This window comes from Sceloporus occidentalis, unplaced genomic scaffold, assembly GCF_023333645.1.
Source record: "Sceloporus occidentalis isolate IW3139 unplaced genomic scaffold, rSceOcc1.0.p SCAF_280, whole genome shotgun sequence".
Classification (NCBI taxonomy): domain Eukaryota; kingdom Metazoa; phylum Chordata; class Lepidosauria; order Squamata; family Phrynosomatidae; genus Sceloporus; species Sceloporus occidentalis.
The window spans coordinates 189778-204022 of record NW_028317260.1 but is presented as its reverse complement, the minus strand read 5'-3'; the positions used below and the strand labels follow the sequence as shown (position 1 = coordinate 204022).

The 14245-nt window shown below is 40.4% G+C and overlaps 1 protein-coding gene across 1 annotated transcript in view; it reads left to right on the top strand.

Moving 5' to 3' along the window:
- LOC149275552 (uncharacterized) overlaps window positions 1–14245 on the top strand; it is a 28759-nt gene continuing 14514 nt past the window's right edge. The window contains exons 1-4 of the mRNA XM_089504584.1: window positions 1–43; window positions 1095–1245; window positions 2824–3456; window positions 11028–11087. Of these exons, the coding sequence (XP_089360710.1) occupies window positions 1–43; window positions 1095–1245; window positions 2824–3456; window positions 11028–11087 (887 nt within the window). The remainder of the gene's footprint in view (window positions 44–1094; window positions 1246–2823; window positions 3457–11027; window positions 11088–14245) is intronic.

Genomic DNA, 14245 nt, shown 5'->3' with positions numbered 1-14245 from the left:
ATGAAGTTGACGCTCCTGTTGTTAACGCTTGGGCTCCTGGCAGGTAATAACCTCAACAGATATGGTGTTGAGGAGCATTAAGGTTCTTGACGATGGGACAGCTGTTTTTAAGACCATTATCAGAAAAGTAGAATTATATACAAAATGCAAATATGTATATATTTTTAATAGTCTTTTACATGTTACAATAAGTTAATAGCTTATTAGTTTAGCTCGGCCACAAATCCATATGGGACCCTAAAGATTTAGGGAATGAATAATGTGGTGGGGCTGGCCATGGTGGAGCTCCAGGTTTATTAGGCACCATCCCTATGCATGTATTCGATTATATGTAATGTATGTGCTAGTGATGCCTGTGTGTATAGAGCCGTGTGTATGGAATATGCGTGTATTGGGGGTGTATAGAGTTTGTTTGAGGTGAGACTTGTTTAAGCTTTGCTGAAGCTTGCATCTTGGTGGAACCTCAGTAGAGAGTCTCTACTGATGGTCCATGTAGGTGAGGGTGCAAACTCTAAATATACAAACAGGATGGTATAATCTTGTAGAGAAGTAGGAAGCAGGGGTTATTGGCGTCAAGGGATGACTTATATGCAATAATAGGCGTATAATATAGAAGGATAGCGCCAGGTGTGTGAAAACTAAGATGTTGGGCTGTATAAGAGAAGTAAGAAGTCATTATGAAGTTCCCCAATAGACCTTAATATATGGTGGTATTAAGAATTGGAGACCCATGCATTTTAGGACCCTATTGTATTGATTGGTGTAAAAGTTCCAAAACATGCTCCAAGTGGAAAGTTTATTTTGGAGGAACCGGTATTTGTGGAGACATGGTAGTCAACAGTGACAGCAGGAGGTTTTCTAGTATTATATATGTAGGATAATCCAGATAGTGTCATGAGGGTTGCAATGGGTTAACCTGTGTGTTACTCAGGGGTGGAATAAGGATTAGTGGGGTAATATTCATGTTTCTATCTCTAATAGGGTATCAGATCAGATTCATTGCTTGATTCAGGTGTTTTATTAGGATGTGATTTATCTTGGTAGTGAACAGGCAGTGTAATGCGGGAGTAACCACCATCCTTCTCTTTCTAAAGGAACCCAGGCCAGGTCTCTTTTCAAAGATGCACCCAAAGCAAAATGGGAGACGGCCCTCGACAGCTTCTGGCAGACGATCAGCAAGATGGAGGAGGCAGCGGATGAGGCCAAGACACATATGAGAGACTCCGGGTTTGGCAAAGGACTGGAGTGAGTACAGAGACATAAACTGAGTATCACAGAGGGACAACTTTAGGATCTGGCGTGAGAAAGTTATAATTAACCCTTTTTTGATCCCGGGAGGTGTGAAAAGTTCAGCAATACTTAGTTTAGTTATGGGAAATAAATATTTAACTGGTATCTTAAGTGTAGGAACGTGAATGTTATGGGTTCTGCTCAGTAGCTGATGGGGCAGTCTGTGATACTTGTGTCAGTGACCCCATTCAGATTAAAGATGGGCTTGCGGTTGTTATAAAACCTATATCTGGGAACTACCGTGACAAGCCAGTATTACTGCACATATACCTTTACCAGCACCTATGCAAGAACCATTATATACCGCCATCTAAATGCCTGGGGTCTTCATCCAATACTACTTACTCATAGGCATTAATATACGGTATTAGTTACCCAATTCCTCCATAACTCCTCGTATTGCTCCATCAACCATTTCCCCACTAAAGGTCCAACCTTCTCCTGGCAGCCACATTGAATAATGTTTTACAAGGACCATTGTGGTCTTCATTCCTCCAATAGTCTTCAACCAACAATGCCCCGTACCACCTCTCTCTGTAACAGATCTAGTTTTGACCTTGTTACCTTACCAAGGTACGATCAGTTCCAAAATCCCCTACGCACTTTGATTTGTTTTCTAGAACAGCCCAAACCCCCACTAGTTCAAAATAAATAATAGTGGCTGATGTTTTCCTTTTAAAAATGAAAGGAATTGTTTGTTTTTTTCCCCCGTGATCTGACCCAGTTGCGAAACCAGAGAAATTTCTAACCCACCTAATTCTTTCAAGATCAGGGAACGTTCTTCCACATGTGGAGACCAGCTCCTTTCTCGTCTTCGTGCCCCGCAGGACACAGAGACTGAAAAACTCCGCTCAGCACTTTCACATAAAAAACAGCCGTACATGGAATGTTCACATTATAAGAATTTGCTGGTTGAGACATGTTTGTCGAAGATGGATTCAGATTTCTGTGGCCTGGGGGGTTTAGTGAAGGCTATTTTGCCTCTCCTCAATGTCGCAAACATCTACCCCATCCCACAGTCCACAGTAGCGGAAGCTTTACTTTTTGCATCTCACATCTGTTTTGTGTTAATACAATATACGCTACACAAAAAAAAAAAAAAATCCCTTAAAAAAAATCAGTTATGGCTAGTTATTTTTTTAATAAAACCATTTCTAGACTCCATAGCCTACAAAAAACTTCTTGTTATTTAATTATTTAATTAAGTTAATATTTTTTCAATGGTTCTATAATTTAAAGCATATTTTTAATGATAAATCTTGGTAAACCGACAGCATGCACCTAATATCTTCCTAATTGGACGATTATTTTATTTATTTATTTTTTTATGTAGCAGATTTTTTGGAAAACGTTGTAGACAGGATAGTGGGTTTTATACTTATTAATGTCAAGTTCCTAAAAGTGACATTTCTCCATTACTACGTTCTATCGGCAATCATGGTTGCCTAAATATTTAGACAAAAGAACAGCCATGTGTGAAATTTGGATACACCCCAAATCTCATTGAAATATCTATTATTCTTTGCTTTTCAGTGGCCTTATCAAAGATACTATGGGGGAGCTAAGCAATTATGCCGATGAATTAAAAAGTAAAGTCGGGCCGATGGCTCAGGACGCACAACAGAGTTTTAATGAAGATGTCTCGGCTATCGCTGACAAACTCAAGACAGACATGGAGGATACAAAGTCTAAGGCTATTGAGTATGCAGGGGACCTGCGCTCAATGTTTGACCAGAACATAGAAGACATTCAGGGAAAAGCGAGCACATACATGAAGAAGCTGAAGAAACGTCTTAGCAAGGACGGAGAGGATCTGAAGAAAAAGTTCAGCCAGTATGGGGATGATATCCGCAAGAACGCGGAAAAAAAAGTAGACAAAATCCGCAAAAAAGTTGAGCCCTACGTGAAAGACCTGAAGGAGAAAGGCCAGAAGGGCCTTCAGTCTCTGAAGGATACCATGGATGAGCAAGGAAAAGCCCTCAGAGATAAATTTGCCTCGGTGGCTAAAGACGTGCAAAATAAGGTTAAGAAGATTGCTAATGATGTTAAAAGCAGCATGGACAAGGTAGCGGACCAGATGAAAAAATGGTTCAACCCATCCGTTGATAAACTCCGCGACCAGCTGCAATCTATGGCCAAGAGCCTGCAGCCCAAGGGTAAGAAGAAGTAAGGTTCTGACATTCCTCAACATGACTTCAAGAAACATCTGCATTCAATACCGAGAGCCAACAGCCCAATGGCATGGTGCTGGCTCAATGCAATAGCTCTTATTCTTGACTTTAATGACCTCAGCATGAATACATTTGAGGAACACGGCATACCAATGACCAGAAGAGTGAGGTCAACTCCATGGCTGTGGCTTGGTCTTCAAGCTCAGGTTACAGAGAAAAGACATTTTAGCTTTAAGCATTCTCATCCTCTCTTATATGTTACAAATATATGCAGTAAATAAATAAATCAAGCATCTTGCAAATTCTTCTCAAAGGAAACACAGCCTACAAGCTAAGCAATAAGTACGAGAAGACAGGTCAAGTTCAAACAGCAAATCTGTCACTCATAGTTATCTACCATCAAGGACAGACACAAATATGTGTCCTGCATGCGAAAGCTTGTGTCTGCACTTTAGCAGCCCACGGGCAAGACGTAACACGGCCCGAGTACTCAAGTTCTTGTATCTCTGCGATAGAGTTCTTCAACTTTAAGACATTGCTCTTAGCTGCAGCTTGGAACTCTTATAGAATGCTGATATCGCAACATATTATACATAAGACTTACATGTTGTTTTTATATATTTACCTTTGTGTTAGTACATACAGACTGCCTTCACTGTCTCTCTGCTGAATATATGTTGTTCAATGCAATGTTACCTTTTACAATAAAATAAACAGACAACGTATCCCCAAAAATGGAGCAATCTGGTCGTTTTAACAAGAGTGTAGATGGAGGTGAATAAGATCGGGGTGACAGATCTTCTAGTCCTGGATAATACTTAATTTGATAGTTTTGAAGACATTTATCCATGTTATGAAAATGAGGGGCAACCAACACTTCTTACAGGCGACGCTGACTGGGGTTGGCTCTTCTTAATGCGTGCCAGAGACTGGAGGTTGAAATACTTTGACTCTCCTCAACGCTTCTCACGGTTTAGTGGATAAAGAAGCCTGGTGTATAATTGTACTGGTGACAAGGTTTTTGTAAAAGTTATCAACAGCTCATGGTGGGTCATTAGGGTGTACAAACATATAGGTGGAAGGGAAGAGGTTCGTGTTGGCTTGGCCTACTCGGTGCCCCCTTTATAATCAAATTGAAGTGAATTCCTGCCCCGCTTTTCCCAGCCACCCCAACTTCTGGCCCAGCTCTTCTCCCTTCCTGATCACGAATGAAGACGGTGTTTAAGGATCTAGGCTTTGGCTCAGGTCTCGCTCCCAAAATCCACAGGATGTCAAGATGAGCTGAAAACCAGGCCGTGTGTTCCTTAAGTGTTTTATGTTGATGTCTACTCTTGAATGGCTCAACACCCTAGGCAACAGCAGCTATTCTTTAGGTCCCACAAACAGCTTTCGTGGGCTGTTTTATTATTTTATTAGTCTTTTAATCAATGTTTCGGCAATTATTTACTTTTATTTCTGTTTGTAGTAGGAAAGAAAATGCTTACTTAAGGAATCTTAAGTATTTGTTCATAGAAAAACTGATCAGGACACGCGGGTTCATTCGGCATTCACTTGCCTTGCAAGACCTTTCACAAGTAAATAGAGGTGACCTTACATAAACCACAGGAAGTTGTAGGAACCATTTCCTCAAAGTATATACATGGGGATGATACAGAGGAGGAAGACAGGATTTTGGGGAGGTTCTTTGGGAATTTTTGCCCATTTATCCAGTAGAGCGTTTGTGAGGTCAGGGGCTGATGTTGGACGAGACGCCCGGCTTGTAATCTCCGTTTCAGTTCATCCCAAAGGTTTTCGATGGGGTTGAGGTCAGGACGGCCAAGTTCTTCCTCCCCAAACTCATCCCACAGAAACTCCCCAACATCTTGTGAAAACCCTTCCCAGAAGAGTGGAAGCCGCAAAGGGTGAACCGACTTCGTATAAAAGTCTATGTATCTAGAATGTGATGTCATCAAAGTCCCTGTTGGTGTAACGGTCAGGTGTCCCAATACTTTTGTCCAGATGGTGTATATATATATATATATGTGTGTGTAAACAGAGAGAGATAGAAGGCCCGTGTAGAGGAAGCAGAGTCTGAGGCCGTGATAGAGGTTACGACAGGTTAAACGCTGGCCTGCCGCTCTGGAGGGAGATCAACAAACAGCCAGTAGATTATTAGTCATAAAAAAGCATGATTTAGAACACAATGTTAAGCAACTTGTCCAAAGGTTACTTTGCTAACATTCGCCTGCTCCAGTTTTTAAAGGGGCTTTTCCTAAAAAAACATCCTCAATATAATTATACGAAAATATCCCAAACCCCCTGTAAATAAAATACTAAACACAGACATGTTATATACACTTATTATATATTATATTCAGTTACGTTTTATTTATTGAGCGGATTCCGCAGCGCTAATACAATAGGGGGGTAACAAAACCATGAAATGGACATTAAGACACACTGGTACACAAATAAAGAGGGTATTGGTCTTGTGAGCTTACAATCTATTTGTGTGCAAAATAATTAGGTCATGAAGACGTCAGGAAACCTGAGGTTCGTTTGGTGAGGTTTAAGAAACGCAAACTTAAGAAGGATATCATAAATGGTACAACAATTACTTTAGTCTATAGGGGAACTATAGGGGTCTGTAGGGGGATTTGGATGAAGCAATGCCGAGGTCTTGCCTAATACATTCTCTCTGGCAAATGGCCTGGCAAACAAACTCGCCTCTGATAAAGGGCCCCGGAGTAATGGTTGGACTTCAAACGCTGGCCGTCGTCCTACTGCATTCTGATCAACAATCTCTCGAGCGCACTTTACTATTTGATCACGCAGTCAGTGCTTCTAGGGCTGCTACACTGGGCATTTATTTCCGGGGACAAACATAGATTTTTATGACCGGCCCCATATAAAGTACCACCGGACATTATATAGAATGCATATAATAAAAGGGACTTAGTTGATTAAGTAACCAACCCACTTACGGACGCTTCCATACTAGATATAACGCTTTCTACAAGGTCCCATCTTAATTGTCTATCCCATGCATTTTTAAACGTATTGTATTAAACTGTACCACCTCTGCTGGGAGGCTGTTCCATTTATCTACCACCCTCTCAGTAAAGTAAAACGTTCCTCCGTTCCATCTCAGCCTCTGGCCCTCTAGTTTTAGATTCCAGCCTCTTGTTCTAACATTTCTCCTCCTTTGAACGTCTACATCCTTCTGGAGATGGGGTCTACATGGTGGGTTTGGATCATTTCCCATCCAGCGTTCTTTCATCTCTCCTCTTCCTCATTCAGTCCAGGGTCAGTTAACTCAAATTGGCACCCGATATTGTAATATTTCCCCTTTTTACCAAAATGAAAGTTCTGGTCTGGTCCTTCACTCTTTCTTCCACCTCGTGAAAGTCTATCCCATCTGCTCCACCATAACCTCGCTCTTCCTAATAAACCCGTCTCGTTACTAGAGGTCACTCATCTGTCACTTTGTAACTTTTTCTAATGCTTCTGATGTTCTTTAAAAACTTTTTTTTAACTCATACTTACAATTATTGCCATATCTGGGAACTCTCATCGTTTGACCCGAAGTCTCGGGGGTTTTGCACCAATCTCGGGGTCTCAGGGTGAGGGTCACACAGTCTGGATCTGACTCCTTCCTATTCTAGCATGCGGTGATCATATATATTGCTCCAAGTTGGTGCGTTTGATACCAGTGTGTTGATATCCCTGCTTGAATGCAGGTGACTCAAGTAAAGGGGCAAAGGAAATGATAAGAAGTCAAGGAGCCATCAAGGGTTACTATTTCAAGAATCTCAGTGTTCGCTCATTTAGAAAGTCCCCAGGTATGATTATTACCTGTGACCTCCCCATATTCTACCTTCTTTAACCTTCCCTAGGCCCTCATTGTTCATTCATGCGCCTACACCCAGAACCTCCATTCCCAAGCCTTGTTTTATTGTTACGCTTTCCAGAGGTCACACCAATTTTCTTTAGGGATATTATTTTTCGCCTGACATTTCAATGCAAACACCAATTCATGCTTGTATTGAAAGCACCTTTCATTCTCTTCTTCCAGTGACTAATCTGCTAATCCTATTACACACAAGTGTGACCATCCCCCCAGAGCAACGTATTATTTACTGATAAGCAACACCTAACACTCTAGCCGATGCAGACAACAGCCCCCATCACTCACAGCCAATCGTGATTGAGTGTATTGGATGTTGTGGCATCTGGGGTATCGGTTGTTACCTATATTATTACATAGAGGCAAGGCCAGATTAAGGTAAATGGGGTCCTAGAGCTGTTACAGCAGGAGAAACGGGCAGACTAGACAGGGGCCGAATGGGGCCGATCTGCCATCAAATCCAAGGTTTTAGATTCTGCAGCACATAGTGACGTGGAGGTACTCTGTCTTTGTTCTGGTGGCCTTTACAAAGAATGGTAACCTAGAACACACCTGGAACCACCCAGAATGGACATGGAGATGGTGGAGGGCTGGTATCCAAAGGTCTAGTGAGCAGGACAGGGTCATCACAATGATACACCGTAATGTATTCTACATCGAGGGCACCGAAACCAGGGGAAAGATACACTCCACTCCACTAGGCAGGCACATGTAGCCAGCGGAGAACCTTGTAACATTATTTGGCTCCTGGTTTTATCTTAGGATAACCTTATTCCTAGCCCCAGTATGTTTAAATACCTCTACCACTTCTGCTGGAAGTTGAATCCTCTTATCCCTCACTGTCTTGCTGAAGAAATACTTTACATTAAAACGAAGCCTTCAGGGCCTCTCATTTCAGACAACAGCCTCTTCTTCCAAGACGTCTCCTATTTTGAAGTTTACCATCCTCCTTTAAGGTTTAACTTTGTTGATTCCCCCAGAGTATTGGAATGCCTTCCACTCCCTCTCTCTCCTCTCCTCCAGGCTATACGTGCTGAGAGCCTATAAATAATGCACTTCTTTGGTCACACTCCGTAATATCTATCACTTTTGAGATGGGATCTTGAGTTCTGTTTGCAATACAATAGGTGGGGAAGTGTGTAAGTTAAGCAGGATAAGCCAAGCTCCATGATGGACCCATCTCAAGCTAAGATGGACCTCTCCACCACATAAGAAAAGTCACCATAAGTGGATGTCAGCATGCACCAAATACTAAACCGGTTGTTTGGTGCGTTCCCTTTTTCCCTTCCAGTACAGCACCGTAAAATACCGCTTCTCTGCCTTTCGGCTAAGATGAAGCGAGTACCTGTGAGAGAGGGAAAGCTCGGTTCTCTGGCCTTAAGGCTGAAATAGCTTGGAGCCCCAGACAAGCAATACAAGCTGGGGCATAGAATGGTGACTTATTTTTGATTTAAATGTTTTTTTTCACATTTAGTATTTTTATTAATCGCTGACATAGTATTTAGCATTTTTGACTCACAGAAAATGGCCAAGGCAGACCTGATCCCCCTAGGACTTTTTTAGGTAGCCCTCGTCAGTGGCCACTTTGCCCAGGTGACATTTTCAGGGACCAAGAAGATCTGGCCCTTCTGCATGCCTTTGGGCAGAAGAGGGAAGGAAGGGGTCGCATGTCCCTTTCAGGAGTTCGCCCCCCCCCAAAGAAAGAAGACTCGGGGATCTGGTGTCCATTCGTGACCCTTAATTGGACACTTTTTTCACATCAAAGGACTGAATAACATTTTTAATTAATGTAACCATTTGATTATATTATTATTATTATATTATATTATATTATGATCTAATTGTCTAAAGTTGCTTTCATGCCAAATGGTATTTGACCTGCGTACGTACATCAGCCTTTGGTGCTGATAAAAGACACATCATCATTGTGGCAGGCCACCAGGGAAGGACTGGCGCCGGTCCACCTAGGGGGCCAAGTCCAGGTACTCGCCTCACTAATAAAAGCTGCCGAACAGATTTGGCAGGCGAGGCACTCAATGTGAAATGTATTTACAGAAAGAGAACACACAAGAAAGTTAAAGAAACCCATAATTTATGAACAAAGGAGGTCCTCATTTTCCCAGAGGACCTCTTACTCAAGGAGCCTTGGTGGCCAGACGTGGAGCTGCAAGTAAAAACCATAAAAGTGCTTCAGGTGGTGGCCCATAATGTCAGAGCAGATCAGGAGCCAATAGACTCTTGCCAGCCTCGCCAACCCTCCCACGCAGGACACGATAGAGCAAAACCCTCCGAAACCAACAAGTCGAGGAATATGTTTGTCACCAGTAGGTCTCCCACGTCACTTAGGTGAAACAATGGTCGTTGGTGGCCGTGGGAGGCTCCTGTTTTTGTGAGTGGGAGGCATCCCATGGGAGGTTCCAGAGGCCATAAGAGGATGTTTGGATGTAATCACAGGATCAGAAGCATTTTATCCTGCAGAGAGGTGAGTCTCTACCCAGCACAATGCTGAAAACCCCCTACTGACCTCTATTTACTTTATTTAACTTTTTTTGTGATCTGCTGTGAAAGTTTCGGTAGTTTGAATTGTCTAAGGGTTTAAAAGGGTTAAAATTTCAAAGCGTTTGATGGTCAAATCATTGCGAAAGTCCCAAGTATATACGCACCCTTTGTTATTTAGGACATCATTCCGCTGTGTGTTATTAATTTTAAAAGAAAATAAAACTGCAGCACGCTAACGGGCTGATTGCATCATATCTCTTTATGACATCACACGTTAATGTTCTTTTTTTTAACCCTTGTATTATGGCTGGGTTTTGGAATTAGAATTTCCCCTAACAAGAAAAAAAGTTATAATAAACAACTTTTCAACATATTGAAGGGGCTATTTACTAAGATCTGGAATGTTCTGAAATAAACCAACTGAATTTAGAAGAACCCTTTGTTACGTTTAATTGTCCACCCACTGGGACGGGGGATTAGTTAAAGGAATTTCTCCTATAGTGATTAGTGGTCACGGGACAGAATTCCTTTTTTTGTGGGGGGGGGGTTATAAATCTATTTTTATTGGTTATTTGCTTAATTTCCTTACGGATTTTTTCCCGTAGGACAAACAAAAAAGCCCCCATCTAAGTTTAGGTGGCTAGTTAGACATCCCAATTACGGACTTGTTAAGTTTTAATACTGGTATAGGTGGCTAGTTATGGGTTAATCCTTAACTGGTTAGCTATAATTTTTTTGAAGAAATTTAGTTGTTTTTGTTGGTTATCAGATGAATTCAATGTTCCTTTGTTTGGCTTTCGTCTGTAATTAGCAGATTAGTTTGAATTGGATACGGGGGGGTGGTTGAGTGATTAGTTAAACACTTCTTTGTTAGTAGAGTAACAGGGTAATAATCTAGCATAAAATTGGCTTTTTTTCATAAAACGACCTGTTTACATGAAGTTCTTTACATTTGGGATCGTACATGTTATAGCCATATCATGATAGCCATATCACGGGGTTTACTTGTCCATTAGTGACTTGACTTGGCTGAAGGCAACGTATCCAAGGAGTGTGATATGTGATATGTATATAAATAAATAAATAAATAATTATATTTCCTTTAGAAGTTTTTTTATACTTCAGTTTAATCTTTTTTTTTTTTTTTTAGTTTTTTTTTTCTAGTTTTTGTCTTTCTCCAGAGAAGATGAAGCTGTTACTAGCGGTTTCCGTGATCGTGGTCGCGCTCTTCGTAATGGCCGGTACGTTTCACATAGTTAAAGAGGGGCTGTCGCGTTCTATATTGTCCCTGATCCTAGATATTGTACAACTTTATAAATCATATTTTATTTTCCTTTTCACATAAGTATTCATGTAAAATCACCTCCATTATTTTTTTTTATGTATTTTTCGATGTATAAGAGAAAGACCATGTTATATATATATATTTTTTTTTTTTATTTAATCCATATTACATTTTTAACATAACATTTTGAAAACCAATCTGACCCCCCCAAAAACAAAAGAGTAGCATTTAATAAGCTATAGCTCTAAAGTAATGTAAACTGGAGGTGAGATATAACTTTCTGCATGGACTGGTAGGAAATCTTAGCTGAAGGATCATAGGCTGTCATGGCTATGACTTTGGTGGATGTAGGTGTGATGTCAGAGCGGAAAAACATTATTTTATAGCTTAAGAACAGAAAAACATAAAAAGTGTTTTTTTTACATTTTTGGTATATCGGATAAAGGTCTCCTTTGGGTGTTTTTCTTGGCTTCTTCTGGATCAGGATACACACGGCTACTCGGAAGGGTTGAGCCTGGTGCACTTTATGACCAAGTATGATAGACTGATTTAACTTTTGTCTTCTCCTGGTCCAATCAGGCCCCACCTCAGCCTCGGAAGACTCGTCTTCCGTAAAAGACCATTTTGAATCCTTCGGTTCCTCAGTTCGGGAATTCGCAACTAAAGTGGGCGAAAAAACAAAGACTGCATTTGAGAAGCTCCATAAGAGCGAATTTGCTACGAAGACAAGGTACTTTACTTCTTATTAGTTATAGTCCCAAGGTTTAGTAAATATTTAGCAGATATGTTGGTTTAACACCTTCTAATTCTTTATCTACACAGGGATTGGTTCAGTGACACATTCAAGAACGTGAAGGAGAAGTTCACGCCATCCTCTTAAATGAGAAAACGGATCCTGCTTCGATGACCCTCTACCGCTTTCCCAATGTTCTCCATTAATAAAAAAATATTGTATAAGCTTCGTGTAACCAACCGTCACAACATGGCCAGTAAATAAACAGGATCCGTATCATCTGAGTGTATAATTTTTTTTGTAAAGAAGGGAAATTGGGGTAGATTTGGGTTCTCTACACGGTAAAAATGCACAAAGTTTGTGGTGGGGTAACAATGACCAACCATGAATTTACAATGAGATACAACTCTTTTGTAGCATTTATTATCTTCTAATGGGTCTTCTCCTGTGATCCCTCCATCTCATGCTTTTACCTAGAACGGGAACATCAGGCTCGGTCCTTGAGAGCCATGATCCTGCCAGAACTTTGCTATTTCTTCTAATTAATATATTAAAAAAATAGTATTTTACCAAGTATTATCCTGAACACCCGATGCCTCCATGGACCTGGGAAACTGGAGTTGGATATTTCCTAAAGCAGGATTATCACACAGTTTACAAGAGATGAAGTCCACTTGGATCCATAGGTCATCACCAGTGTGGAAAGGCTTATCATAACCATTCCTTATCTCCAAACATGTCTTTATTGAATAATATTCTATAATAAAACTTAAATATGTTTTATGACATCATCTTTCTAATGAACTATTTATATACACTATTTATATATACTATGACCATGAGCTTGCCATGAATTCTATATTTTATGGAGACAAATGAGTTGGGACTTGATGCCAGTTGTCTCTCACTCTGCTCACCTTTGACCATGACAGACCCATTTTTGGTCTTCTGCTTTTTAAAGTTAATTTGTTCCAGGGGTACGGTTTACAACAGTTGTGTCAAAAGGACCTTGTCATCTAAATGGGGTTGAATTAAAATTTCTACAGATTTCTACAGATTTCCTCCTTCGGAGTCTACGGCAAAGCTTAGGATCCACCTGGGAAGCATTAAAATCCCATACCCCTAAGTCTTTATCTTGTGCCCCCAGATCCCTCTGTCTCTTTTTCCTCTCCGTCAACAAACAATTTCAACAAACTGTTATAGATTGTGATAGCTCCGCGTTAGATCAGAAAACATTTTTGTTAGATTTAGTCTAATTACTGAGATAATGAATATTTAATGAGGGGGGCTGCCCCCCCTCAACTGAAATTTGGAATAGTTTTTATTGATTTTGGTAGTAATTTGTTAGATCCGGTAAGATCAACTGTTTTTTTTTTGTTAGCTGTATCACGCAGGAGGCGGTATTCATAATCCTATTTTGTATGCGGGGGATGGGATGCCCCCCCTCAACTGAAATTTTGATTTTTTTTTATTGATTTTGTATATATATATATATATATATATATATATATATATATATATATATATATATATATATGTGTGTCCTCTCTGCTGTACTTTGCACACAGCATTTTGTAACATTTAAGACCAGTAATACCCCCACACCGATAAGGACACGGTTTGCTGATCCTACTAGTATATATCTGACAACGGGCGAGTCGGAACTGGTTTGTAGTGTAATGGGGGAGGATAACAAGAATGGCTATGATCAGTTCTTTTACGTATTATCATCAGTGACCCTCAAAGAAACACAAAACATTAATAGTTATTAGAATAATTACATGGTTTCAACCATGATAGATAAGTGGAACAGCCTCCCAGCAGAAGTGGTAGAGGGTAATACGGCGAGGGTATTAAACATGCATGGGATAGACATATGACTCCTGAATCTAAGATGAGACCAACGACTGATTAAGCTTTGAGTCTTTACAGAAGGAAAACGGGACACTAGACGGGGGCCGAATGGGGCCGATTTGCCAGTTTCCATGTAATATATTTTCCCTTTAATACATAGTTTGTTGGAAAAGTCTAATTGTTGGCACAGAATTTCCTATTTTTCGCAAAAGTTCCACGTTGTCTGCAATAAGGTCAAAGGTCTTTTTAAAAAAGTGACTATTTTTTAACGATACGTTTTCCCAAACCCCACGACTTTTCTATACTTTTTGTAGAGAGCGTCACTACAATTAACAAATCTACTAAATAAATAAATGGATCCCCATTATATATAATTTCAAACCTTCTCCAAAAGCAATGCATACAGAGTTGTGAATATTCAACTTGCTGTAGGGAATTTCTACTTTACAGAGGTAGTAGATACCCGAAACAGACTCCCAGCAGATGTTTCCTGATGCATCTGTATGTGTTAATGTATATTTGTTATG